Consider the following 13,624-nt stretch of genomic DNA (forward strand, 5'->3'; position numbering starts at 1 on the left):
TGCGCATTCGAGCTGTGCCACGCTGAGCGTCTACATGGCGACGAGCAGCAGCAGCAAGCAGCGTGTTTTACTACGACAGTGAGGGAGGAGGGGGGGGGAGAGGGGGGGGAGGGGGGCTCTTCACTCGTCAGACAACGCAGCTACTGCTGCTGCTTGTGATGGTGGTATGGAAGCCCATTTCCGCCAGTGTAAAAAAAAATAAAAGATCCCACTATCTCAAAATAATGACATAGTATCTCAATATATTGACTTACTATCTCAAATTAATGAGATACTATCTGGAGATATTATCTCAAAATAATGACTTAGTATCTCAATATAATGACTTAGTATCTCAATATAATGACTTAGTATCTCAATATAATGACTTAGTATCTCAATATGTTGACTTAGTATCTCAAAATGATGAGATACTATCTTGAGATATTATCTCAAAATAATGACTTAGTATCTCAATATAATGACTTAGTATCTCAATATATTGACTTAGTATCTCAAAATAATGAGATAGTATCTCAAAATAATGACTTAGTATCCCAATATAATGACTTAGTATCCCAATATATTGACTTAGTATCTCAAAATGATGAGATACTATCTTGAGTTAGTATCTCAAAATAATGACTTAGTATCTCAATATAATGACTTAGTATCTCAATATGTTGACTTAGTATCTCAAAATAATGAGATACTATCTTGAGATATTATCTCAAAATAATGACTTAGTATCTCAGAATAATGAGATAGTATCTCAGAATAATGACTTAGTATCTCAATATAATGACTTAGTATCTCAATATATTGACTTAGTATCTCAAAATAATGAGATAGTATCTCAAAATAATGACTTAGTATCCCAATATAATGACTTAGTATCCCAATATATTGACTTAGTATCTCAAAATAATGAGATACTATCTTGAGATATTATCTCAATATAATGACTTAGTATCTCAATATAATGACTTAGTATCTCAAAATAATGACTTAGTATCTCAATATAATGACTTAGTATCTCAATATATTGACTTAGTATCTCAAAATAATGAGATAGTATCTCAAAATAATGACTTAGTATCCCAATATAATGACTTAGTATCTCAATATATTGACTTAGTATCTCAAAATGATGAGATACTATCTTGAGTTAGTATCTCAAAATAATGACTTAGTATCTCAATATAATGACTTAGTATCTCAAAATAATGAGATACTATCTTGAGATATTATCTCAATATAATGACTTAGTATCTCAATATGTTGACTTAGTATCTCAAAATAATGAGATACTATCTTGAGATATTATCTCAATATAATGACTTAGTATCTCAATATAATGACTTAGTATCTCAATATAATGACTTAGTATCTCAAAATAATGACTTAGTATCTCAATATATTGACAGTATCTCAATATATTGTCCTAGTATCCCAATATAATGACTTAGTATCTCAATATATTGACTTAGTATCTCAATATATTGAGATACTATCTCATGATTTCGAGATAATGGGATCTTTTTTTTCACACTGGCAGAAATGGGCTTCCATATGATGGCGATGCAGTGGAGGAGGATATTGTGGCAGGATCACAGGAACACATCCCGCACGCACACAACATTTATCCTCCTAACCCTAAACCATCACAATTAGATGCCTAAACCTAAACTTAAAACCCAATTCTAACCTTAACCCTAAAATCTTAAACCCTTAAAAAAGTCATTTTAAAGGGTAACAGAATGTGAAGACAAAATCATGTCCTCACTCCCTATGGCTTTTTTTTCCAAATATGTTATTAAGAAATAAAAACCACCCACAACCCAGTGATATCAGTGACATAGGTGCACTTTAATTATGTATTCCTGAGTTTACAGCTAATTTAATATTACTTTAATTTGATTATACGCTGAACTCCACTGTCCAAGAAACACATCGTCAGTGGAGTTCACTACAATGTGAGAGGTTTTATATGAAAGAATGAATATGAATTTGATTTAGTCCTCACCTGTAAAGCATCACAAACTGTGAAAGTATCTCACACGGCAGCCATTTTGACAGATCAGTGGGGAATGCACAGGTGTAAATAATCAAATAAATTACGGCTGCAGAGGCGATTCTAGAGTCTGTAGGGGCCATGAGTAAAAATTCCCAGGGGGGCCCTTCCTGCCAACCAGTGTTCATCCCCATTATGTTATAAATAATCTGACATACCAACGAAAAAACGTATGAGTTCAGTTTTTCCCGAAATGAATGAAATAACATGGAAAAACCCTGTAATTAAAAAGTATGTGAAAATATAAATGTAAAGAACAATAAAATACTGTAAATAGCTTTTAAAAAACTATATAAACTTAAAAAAAATACATTACACTGTAAAGAACCCACATTATAAAACAATAAATAAATATATAGAACAATAAAATACTGTATATAACTGTTTTTAGCAAAATTGAAAACTTAGCTTTTATGTACATTTGTGGCATTTAATCTTATTAAAAACGTTTTGACAGCGCAAACAAAACATTCGTTACCTGGAATATGAGACACATTGAAGTTTCGTTGAAGTTCAAATCAAAGCTGGAGGAGTTTAGCGCCTCTGATTTTGTACGGCACTCATTCAAGACTCAACTGCACCATCTAGCGGTGGCGCCTGAGACGTGCAGCTGCAATCAAATAACATTTACAGGCGCACACACACAGATTCAGTTGGAATTATATACGTATATATAAATGAGAAAGCAGCATTTGTCTCTGCTACAGGTTCGTACAAAAAGTCAAAGAAACCAGTTTAATACAGTTTAAAAAAATAAAAAAATAAAACTTCCTGTAAGACACAAACTTTACTTTAAAAATGATTTTATTTATTAATACAGTGGTATACTTAAAATTGTGTTGTAGAGGAGAAAAAAAACAATGTCAGCCACACGTGAAGAGCTACTATCCAATGAAAGCAGTGTTATATCTAAATAAAAAAGAAAAAAGAAAAGAAAAAGGTACTGGTGGTGTGCCATACATTATATATTGTCTATTAGTACAAAAATACATTTAAGGGCACACAATACAGCATCCAGTAATGACAACTCAGTAAGGGGAACACACCCTTTTCAAAAGAACATGTTTTAAATGTCATTTTAGCCCAAGTACAACTGTTCTCCTGTTCCTTAAATAGCCAGAGAAAAGACTGCGTGTTGTAACATAAAGGGTGAACGTGTTTCACTGTTTTTCATGAGTGGTGTGTGTTTTATTTATTGTTAAGTTATAAGTTCCAAGGCTCGAGGGTTTTTTTTTTTAAATCCAGAATACAAACTCTCTCTTTTCCACTTTTTAAAAACATGTTTTTCCTCTCAGTTTTATACAAAAAAGTTCATTTACAAACAAAAATAGAAACAAGGCAAAATGCTAGATTTATTTACAACCACATCTTTTCTGTTGTTGTTTTTTTTTAGAAGTAATGCATAGCAGATAAAAGAAGAGCAAACCTTTGTTATCGACCATTATTGTGAGTGAAAACCCAAGTTCATTCATGGAGTGGGTTTACATTAAAATGAAAAATGGCAATAACAAAATGACCATTATTCATATCATAACGTATTTATTTGTGTCTGGATGAAAAGTGAATAATCTGCAGATAAGGCATCACTGCTTGTTTGTGTGTCAGAGTGCACAGAAGATAAAAAAAGAGATAGAGAGTGATGTGAGGAAGGAAGTGAGGAGACTACTAGACCTGAGTAAAGAACATGCATAGACCTCCCTCAGGCTGGAAGGAGAGATGAGGGAAGAGAAGAAAGCTACAAGTTCTCACTGTAGAGAAAAAGAGGAAGAACAAAGGAAGGAAGAGTGTCTCTAAAAAAAAGTGTGCTGCTTGACTTCATATCCAGCTCATGCTTTTGCCATTTCCTTCCACAGAAACCTGCAAATGTCACCGTCTCAAACCTTCAATACAAAAACGTTGAGATACGCGCTTCTTTTTTTTTTCTTCAGTCACCTCAACTGAAACACAACAAGATGTTGACTGAATGCATGAGTACAATTTTTTTATTAAATCTTCTCTATACGACTATATATACTGTATGCATATATAGCATAAATATGTGTGAAGCGTTGTTAGCGTCAAAAGCCAACCATCCAGCTATATTTATGTAAAAAAAAAAAGAGAGAGAAAAGAAAAAAAATGACATGAAACATCACCTTATAATAAATGTCACGCCTCAGTGGCGCTGGAACATGCATCAATGGTTTCACATCAAAACTTCATATTGGGGAAAAAAATGAATTTTTAGAACAGCGTAGTAGCGATCATCATCATCTTCATCAGAGTCTCTCGCTTCATCTGTGGCTGCAGTAAACAGCGCTGACTGGATCTTCTTTATACTCCATGTTGTGTGTTTGGAGTGTGTTCTTCACTGTGTGTATGTGTGTGTGACTCTTCATTTAATCCACCAGGGCTCCACATTTCACGAAACACACCCACACACGTTGCATCGCCGGGGTCCTCGTCTTTAAAAGTGGTCGATGAGCACAGAGACACAGTTGGCGCCCACCAGGTAGTTGGGGTCACCGGGAAGAGACTTGTTCTGCCAGCTTTTAGGGTCACCTGAGGACAGAGAGACATCGGGAGGGGGAAAATTCAAGCTGTAAGTAAGGCATTATCTTATAGTGACTTAAATATCGTGACAATATCTTATTGTGACTTAAATATTGTGATATTGTAACTTGACTTATATAATGTGATATTGTATTGAATCTACAGATTCCAGCGGTACCATTTTTAAATGTTGTCTTACCTTTGCTGTTTATCAAAACAGGTTATTTCCACCGGAACAAAACCACTTCTAATGAAGAACTACAGTTCCCAGCATGCTTTGGGAACAAATCCCACTCTGATTGATCATTACAGAGCGACATTAGATCGTTCTGATTAGAGAAGGACGAATGTCCGCACAAATGTGTCATATGCATTTATGTCTTTTTGATTTGCTAATGAAGTGATTCACACGCATTTTAGGACCGGGGTCTGATTCTACCGGTTTAAAAGGTTTAAAAGGTTTAAAACGAGCTATCAATCACCCTAATTGACCAAGGTAAGCCAGAGCTATGGCGCTGCGTAACTGAAGACGCTGCAGAGTCACAGAGTTGTAATTACGCACCACACAGGAAGCATTGATTTACAGCGAGTTATCATATTTTTTTTTTATTATTTTTTTTTTTTACAAAACAAGTTCTTTTTAGACCAATAGTGGCAAGTAAATAAAATTAAATTGGTTTTTAATAATTTGGTACCTAAGAAATCTCCAATGGCACAGATGGTGCCAAGCTGTGGCAAAAGAGAGAACGCCCAGACATCTCTTTACTAAAACCTCTGTAATTTCACTCTGCTTCATTTCAGCAGCATCAGACTTTGGACAGCTCATGTCCACATGTTGTTACATGGCTTCCATGCGTTTTTAAGCTCCTACTGCATATTTTAAAGGTGATATTTGCTTTAAAATGCAATATTTTTTTAGGTGAGAAAAACATCCTTCAGTTATGCTGTGTTCCATGTACATTTACTCTGACACACTTACACCTTGTGACAATATCATATTGTGACTTAAACATCGTGATATCGTATCGTGACTTAGTCATGGCAATATGGTGTTGACTTAAATATTGTGATATTGTATCTTGACTTCAATATTTAACTTTGAGTCCTGCTCCCACTGCAGGAGTGTGATTCCATCTTTTTTCTACAAGCCACGTTTAAGTGATGTTGCAAATTTGTGGCCGACATCCAAGCAAAATAAACCCCCGTACGAGCAGCGTCGTTCTTTTATTGAATGCCCTCAGTCTCTCGTTGACTGCAAATTGCACCTCAGTGACTCTGAGGTCTCGGTGTAATTGCAATTATAAACACACACACAAGTCTGTGCCAAGAGCAAAGTTCCACTCTTAAATCAGAGTGAGTAGAGGCAGCGTTTGGCAGACGTCCATTGATGGAGAAGACAGATTTTATGTGTGACAGCGTAAAAAAAAACGCAGCGCTGTTATAGAGACGGACTGCCAATATTAGATATTCAGTTCAGTTCATGCTGGATAAAATAGGAACGAGGAGGAAAAAGCACACACTCAAGACATTGAGACAGAGACACCTTCCTCCATAACATGTTCTGAAGATCGATGTGTCGCCATTACTGCTGCTGTGTTTCTATCATGTATTGCAATAGTAAAGCCCTGGGGTCAGGCTTGCGTGGACTGTGCCCGATCGATCGTGTAGCGTAACGTCGAACCTGTGTAATGACGACATGAGAATAAACTGAGGGTGTTTGCATCGACTTTCATCGGATATTTACACAGATCGTAAAATTACGCTTTTCTGTTGACCAATCAAGGGCCACACGGTTGGTGGAGTGGTTCCCTCTCTTGCCTTTGCAGCAAGAAGACCCGGGATCAAGCCCCGTTTGTAACAATCACCTTTCTGCATGGAGTTAGCATGTTCTCCCAATGGTTTTCTTCAGGTTATTAATAAAACTAGAGCTGAAACGATTAATTGATGAATTGATTTGAATCTTTTTTCATGATTAAAACAGGATTTCTGATTGTTTCAGCTTCTTAAATGTGTGTCTTTGCTCCACATAACAAAGAAATCATTTTGGTTTGTGGACAAAACAAGAGATTCAAGAACATCGTCATTTCCAGGTTTGACAAACACTGATCAATGTTTTTTTTAACATTTTATGACATTTTATGGACCAACCGATTAATCGAGAAAATAATCGACAGATTCATCGATTACGAAAATAATCGTTAGTTGCAGCTCTAAATACAAAATACAATATGGGAAGTCTAAATTGACCGGTAATTGTTTTTGTCGAACTGTCCATGGTGTGACCTCACCTATCGCCCTAAATCAGCTGAGTTTGGCACAACTGGAGGATAAAGCGGTAGAAGATGGACGAGAGAGTGCTGAAAAATCTAGATTTTGCTCAAAAAGCGGTTCTATAACAATCACGAGGTTAAAGGTGACCTGTGGAGTTTATAATCACAATCATTGTTAGGTTATTTAAAATTTCTTCTCACCATAATGACAAATGCCAATAAAATTAAATGTATTTTTCTTTTGCTGGTGCATAATTATGTTTTAGACATATTTACTTCACACACACACACTCTCTATTCCCTCCAGAGCTGAGAGATTGTCGATAAAAATAGATCACACAACATCACTGGAGTGAGATTTATTGCTAACAGCAATTGAAATTATAACTATATTTTATGTTAATAATCTTGATATTTGACGTCATTTTTCTTTTCTTTAATTTTTTCTTTTCAAATAATTTTTTTTTCAGTCTTTTGCATTTTTTCAAAACGTAATTTTCCCAAAAAGTGTTTTCAAACAAAGTATTTTCCCCCCAAAAGCAATGTTCAGTTGTGCCACTAGTAGCCAAAACTCCACAGGGAACCTTTAAAAACATGACTGAGATAATATTACTGAATATTGATTTGCGACATTTGTGCAGTTTCATGTCGTTTTTAAATCAAACTCTAATCTATTTCAAGAAGAGTTCTAAATAAACATATTGATCAACAGAAAACAACACAGTCAACACAGAAATAGAGGCAACAAAAAAAGAGAAGCAGAGAATGAAAAGTGAAAAGCCTGAGGCTGAAGAGTGGCCTTGTTTAACAATAAGAGGATTAACCAAGCTGCCTGATAATCCTCCCACAATTCAGCAGGACAACAGCGAGAGGGAGAGAGCGGCCGTCTCATTCAGCCCCGCAAGTCACATCCTCAAAATGAGGCTAATTAACAGCTAATCCTGACCACTGCCAAAATGACAGCACCGCTGGTTGTGAAGACGGGGCATGAGAAGGACGACGGCATTAAGAGAAATTCATTACGCTCTAACAGTTTCCATCTGTTCTTCTCTCTTCACAGAAGTTGAACTTTTATAGCCTCAGGTTTTCTTTTTCCATTAAATATTACTTTTCTTAATTACCTTATAGATTCAACAGTGACCTCCATGAACTGGTTCATCTCTAGTTTTACTTTCCATTAAGGTGATTTGTGCAGCCCTCGCTCTAGCTTTCATTTCTGCCCTGAATACAGCGACGCATCATTTCAGTGCCACATTTAAGAAGAGTTTTTCTTCTTTGTGGCTTTTTTATGTATGAAAACTGCTTACAATATTAATGTCAGAAATAAAAACAGATTTCTCTGGTTCTTCAGGGGGTTGGAATTCAACATGTCAACTGAGAGATTTGCGGAAATGGTCATTTCGTGCATTTACACACTTCAGCTTCACTGTCTGTCCCTGAATCAATTTAAAATCATCAAATATAAGAGTTTTTTTTTCCTCACCACCAGGGGGCTACCTTTAAATTTGGTTTAAAACTTTGGAATTACATTCAGACAGTGGTGAAAACTTTCTTGGAGGATAATGACAGCCGTTAGTGAATATGGCAGCATCCCAGTTTCCAGACGGTCTGTATAAGCTGTTCTCCAGGTCAGGATTTGGGTTTGGCCATGTGAGAAAATCACTCTGAGCAGAAAGAGCATGCACTACACACACATAAGCTACCTGATGAAATGAAAATGGCTGTGCAGCCAAGCGTCTGGTGCAAAATGACAGCACCGCTGGTTGTGCATGTTAAATGAAATGAAAACACGTGAAGGTAACTCAGAGGTGAAAAGGAAACTAGCAATTAAAATGAATAAACACCAACCTGTGACACAGCAAATGAGATAATGTGCGTGAGTGAACGACATACATGATGAAAATGAATCAACCCAAAGCCAAAAAGTATGAAATAAAAGATTATTTTACCCCAAGATTGATTCTCAGGCATTTTCATAATGAACGATTATTCATTATAGTTTCATGTGATTTTTATGACAAAGGAGGAAAAACAAAACTTGGGGTAAAATCTAACTAAACAGTGACGGACAAAGTTCAAATTGTCACACAGCCAGCCCAAACGACCCCGGAAGAACAGAGAGAAGCACAGCGTACCCGACGAGGAGTCGGAGGATTTTAGAGCAAAAGACCAACCATCAGGGGTCATAGACGCACAGTGAGGTAAGCGCAGCTCCACGGGCTTCAGGAACTTAAGGCCGTGAGGTCCACACATCACCAGAGGGCTGAGCAGAGTCTCTCCTGGAAGCACAAACACACAAACACACAGGAAACTAAACATCCAGTTATTCTGACAGGTATTACAATTTTGATTTAGAACATTGATGTTACTTTCAATCTTCACTGTGTGACAGATTCAAAGTGAGGACTACGAGTTGCACATAGCAATTAAATTAATTCCAGCATATTGTGGCAAAAAGGTTAGGAAAACAGTTCTTAATTCTCAGGTGATACACGTATGAAAACACTACTTTAAGTATTGTATTCAATTTCTATTACATCACTTCTCTGAAGTGGACCTTTTAACTAATCCACACACTAATAACACACCATTTTTATTTGTAGAGACTGTAGAACAAATCAAAACAGAACAATTAAATTGCAGTGTGCAAATGTGTGATATTATTGGAAGACCATTAATTGATCAGTCCTGACAAAAAATGCAATATTTCTCGTCAGTTCTTACACACTTGAGGTTCTGTATTCAGGGGATTAGTGTGAACCTTTAATAAGACAGAACTGTGGTTATGATCCATGCAATAAGAGTGATATTCGTTAATACTCACAGATCATTATATCGACATGTTTAATAGTTAACCGCCAATACGATCGGCAGCTGAGGGCTCAGAGGGTTCAATATACAATTATTTTGGGAACAGAAGGTGTCTCAGCAAACACCTCTTAATATATCAATGCCAGTTGACTAGGGCTCTAACGATACACAAACTCACGATTCGATTCGTATCACGATTTTTGACCCACGATTCAATACATTCCACGATTTTTTTTATTTTATTTAAAAAACATTTTATTTAAACAACATTTACTTATATAGCAACTTAATGTAACATTTAACGCCACTATTCTGGAACACTGTGAACAGATTGAACAAAAATAAATAAATAACCAAAGATTTCTCTCTTTTCTGTAACAAAATAATACTGTTGAAAAATACAAAGTAAATGATCATTTTAACTGTGTTTGGTGAACATAAGAATGGTTTATATGAGCTTTTAGCTGAGTTTCTGACCTTTCTGTGGGTATGCAGCATGTCTGTGTTTGTTAAAGTTAGACATGGTTTTATGACGCTTTTGTCGCTGCGTCTGACGCTGGCCCCGGCAGCGGGGACATCAGTAAAGAAGAGATTAACGCAATTAAAAAACATACCGCGTTAATGATGACTGTAATTAATTAATCACAATTAAAGCGATAATTTGACACCCCTAATAAAAATAAGTTTGGTGGCACTAACAGCTCTTATCATGTGGCTGACTGGAAAAATAACTGGGAGTTAGAAAGGGCGTGTCGCGATTCTGCCTTCTCACATCACGACACAGGTTCGTGGCTCTGAGTATCATTACAGCCCTACAGTTGACGCTTCAGTCTGGAATACATTGACAGATTGGGCAACTAAAACAGTAACATAAATTATGCGGATTCAGGACAGTTCACCACTTCCACACAGTTTTTCATTTCAAATAAAAAAATCACTATCAGCAAGACAACTAATACTTTAAATTAAATTAAATTAATTAAACATTTCAACATCACATAGTATGAAATAGGGTCTCTGACCTCCTTCTCCCTCCCTTTCTGACGCGTTACCTTTCTCTTTGTCCAGCGGTGGCAGGATGCTGTTGTCTCTGCAGACCTTGAAGTAGATCTCCTGCTCCACACCTTCAGGAATGGCACCCTGGGGGATTATGATGCTGACGCCCGTCTCAATGGAGCTCAGGACGCCACCGTTCGCGTTGAAGATCCCTCGAGCTGTGGCGACGACGGTGTGGCCTTCATCTTCATCCTCGTCATCCTCCAGAGCACTGGGGCTGAGAGACAGATGATATATAATACCCTACAGATAAAAAGTGTAGTTTTGTGTGACGTAGGACTTGAGTCAGTTACCTCACAGGAATGGCCTTGGGCACAGCGTTGATGTTGTTCGGGTATTTGGGGCGGTGCTCGATAGTGCGCGTGAACGTGTCCACACCGCTGTCCTGATCTGTGTTCTGGGGCTGTGGAGGAATCTGAGGCTTCACTGACGTGGAGCTCGGACCCTGTTTAAAAAAAAAAAAAAAAGGTGTCAACTATTACATACACTGCATATCTAAACACCAGAGAGGTCCAGACGGAGAACATCTCCTCTTATAAAATGTCTTATGTGTATCAGTCATGTCTGAGTGCATTGACACTGGAGCAAAATAGTTTTGGCAGTTTTCCCTCTCAAATGGAGCCATTTATTTATTATCACATATAAACATATATATATATGTATATATATATACATATATATATACACGTATACATCTACATATATATATATATATGTATACACATATACATATACACATATACATATGTATATACATATACACATATATATACACATACATATATACATATATATATATAAATAAGGTGTGAATAATATATGAATATATCATCAAACCTGAAACTATTAAGGAGAAATGTTCTTTTGATTCCAACATTAACAGCTGTTAAATTTGCTTTTTTTCTATTTCTGTTAAATTTGCATTTAAAATGAGTCCTTGTTTTTTTTTTTTTTTACTTTGTGGTTGGTTACATACATAATCCACTCCATGTTATTTATGTCATTATTTAAATTAGATTAGAGCTGCAACTAACGATTATGTCCATAATAGATTAATCAGATTTTTGTTTGGTCCATAAAATGTTGATCAGTGTTTGTCAAACCTGGAAATGAAGAGGTTCTTGAATGTCTTGTTTTGTGCACAAACAAAAATTATTCAGTTTTAATGATTTCTTTGTTATGTGGAGCAAAGAAACCAGAAAATATTCACATTTAAGAAGCTAAAACAATCAGAAATCTTGTTTTAATCATTAAAAAATCCGTAAACCGATTCATCGTTTATCAAAATAGTTGACGATTAATTTAGTCATCGATTCATTGAGTAATTGTTTCAGTTTTAAATGAGATCAAACCTAAACTAAAATGCTCAGTGAGTTCAGACTGTTTACCTTTGGAGCAGTGCCGGCTTTGTCGTTGGGTAAAAGGTTGTGGTTGAATTTGGGACTGTCGAACATGCGGGCAAAAGGCCTGGCAGAGGTGGTGAAGGGCTTGGGGGTGAAGCGGTTGTAGCTGGACGCTGGTGGAGCCCCGCTGCTTGTGACTGCTTTGGGAGGGTGTTCACTGTTTCCGTTCACCGGGGACTTCTCAGGGTAACTCTTATGAGGCAGGAAGTTGCTCTGAACAGTGTCTTCTCGTGCTGGAGGCTTGGCTGTGGAACAAAAAGTTCTGTAAGTGAGTCTATTGAGCTTTGTAGTATTTATATATATATATACATATAGTATCTGATATTAATCTTCTATAAGACAATATCTAGCTGACATCACTATTACCTTCAATTGAGGGTTTGGGCAGTGTTGCTGGTGGCAGAGTCGGCGTCACCTGAGGAACAGGCTCGTATTTTTTCTCCACTGGAATTGGTTTCTCCACCGTCTCCGTCCTGTGTCACATGACCAAAGGCATTGATTTTAGACACACAGAAGATGTGATGAAAACATAACTATAATAAAGTGGTGGGGTTGTGTCATGGGGTTCTACTGCAACTCTTTAATTTGACCAGAAAAATGGCGTAGACGGTGGACTGATGTGATGTTGCCGGCCAAGGTGCACACAGTGAAAAAAATATTTTTGGAAAACAAAAATATGGAAAATGTCCAAAAATGCTGTTAACCAAAAATATATATATAATAGTAACTCAACACAGGGTTTCAAAACAAGTCCAAGTCCAAATCAAGACAGTTAAGAATGCAATGTAAGCAAACCAGTGTTACCTCCTCTGTAACCTAACAAAAACTGCCCCGGTGGGAGGTAGACCTCACTTTATATAGGTCCTGTGCCCCTCCCATCCAAACACAAATTATCCCCAAAATCCCATTAAACTAACACAAGCATGATTATTTCATCAAACAACCAAAATTCACATAAAACCAAAATATTTCCTAAATTAACAATCCCATAATAATTGTTGTCCCCACCTTTAATAACCTATATTAAAACAATATAAACAATGTTTGAAATGCTGTTCGACCATAACTGAGGATGAAAGTAGGTAAGTTTTGAACCCAATCCATGTTAACAGGTGTGTGTGGTATCTGAAGTAGCGTGTGTGTCTCTGTGCGCTCTATCAGCGGGTGTGTGTTGGAATCTATGGATGCGTGTGTGTATGTCGCTATGTGCTCTATCAGCGGGTGTGTGCGTGTCTTAGTGACGTGTCGCCGTCACAGGTTAAAATTAGTTCAACGAAAACTGTGTTCCTGAGTTATGACACTAAATATTGTGCCCATGAAGTTGACCTTCCACCATCCAGATGTAAAATCTCTTATAGATTTCATAATTTCATCATGTTAGCCATTAGTGTTGGGTTGTATTATAATTAATGTACTGTGTGATTTAGTTAATGACACACTTTTTAATTAGTTTATCATTGAGTCCATATGCACACGTGTGCCAGATGGAATGAAATCCC

The 13,624-nt window shown here is 36.7% G+C and overlaps 1 protein-coding gene across 1 annotated transcript in view; it reads right to left on the reverse strand.

Annotated features, from left to right (window-relative positions):
• Positions 1-2,880: 2,880 nt before the first annotated feature.
• The window catches only part of tjp1a (tight junction protein 1a), a 57,897-nt gene continuing 47,153 nt past the window's right edge, over positions 2,881-13,624 (reverse strand). The window contains exons 25-30 of the mRNA XM_083891085.1: positions 12,492-12,598; positions 12,111-12,370; positions 11,016-11,167; positions 10,719-10,939; positions 8,991-9,134; positions 2,881-4,594 (exon numbers count right to left, since the gene is read on the reverse strand). Of these exons, the coding sequence (XP_083747211.1) occupies positions 4,500-4,594; positions 8,991-9,134; positions 10,719-10,939; positions 11,016-11,167; positions 12,111-12,370; positions 12,492-12,598 (979 nt within the window). The 3' untranslated portion in view covers positions 2,881-4,499. The remainder of the gene's footprint in view (positions 4,595-8,990; positions 9,135-10,718; positions 10,940-11,015; positions 11,168-12,110; positions 12,371-12,491; positions 12,599-13,624) is intronic.

This window comes from Microchirus variegatus (assembly GCF_963457635.1).
Source record: "Microchirus variegatus genome assembly, chromosome: 6".
NCBI lineage: Eukaryota > Metazoa > Chordata > Actinopteri > Pleuronectiformes > Soleidae > Microchirus > Microchirus variegatus.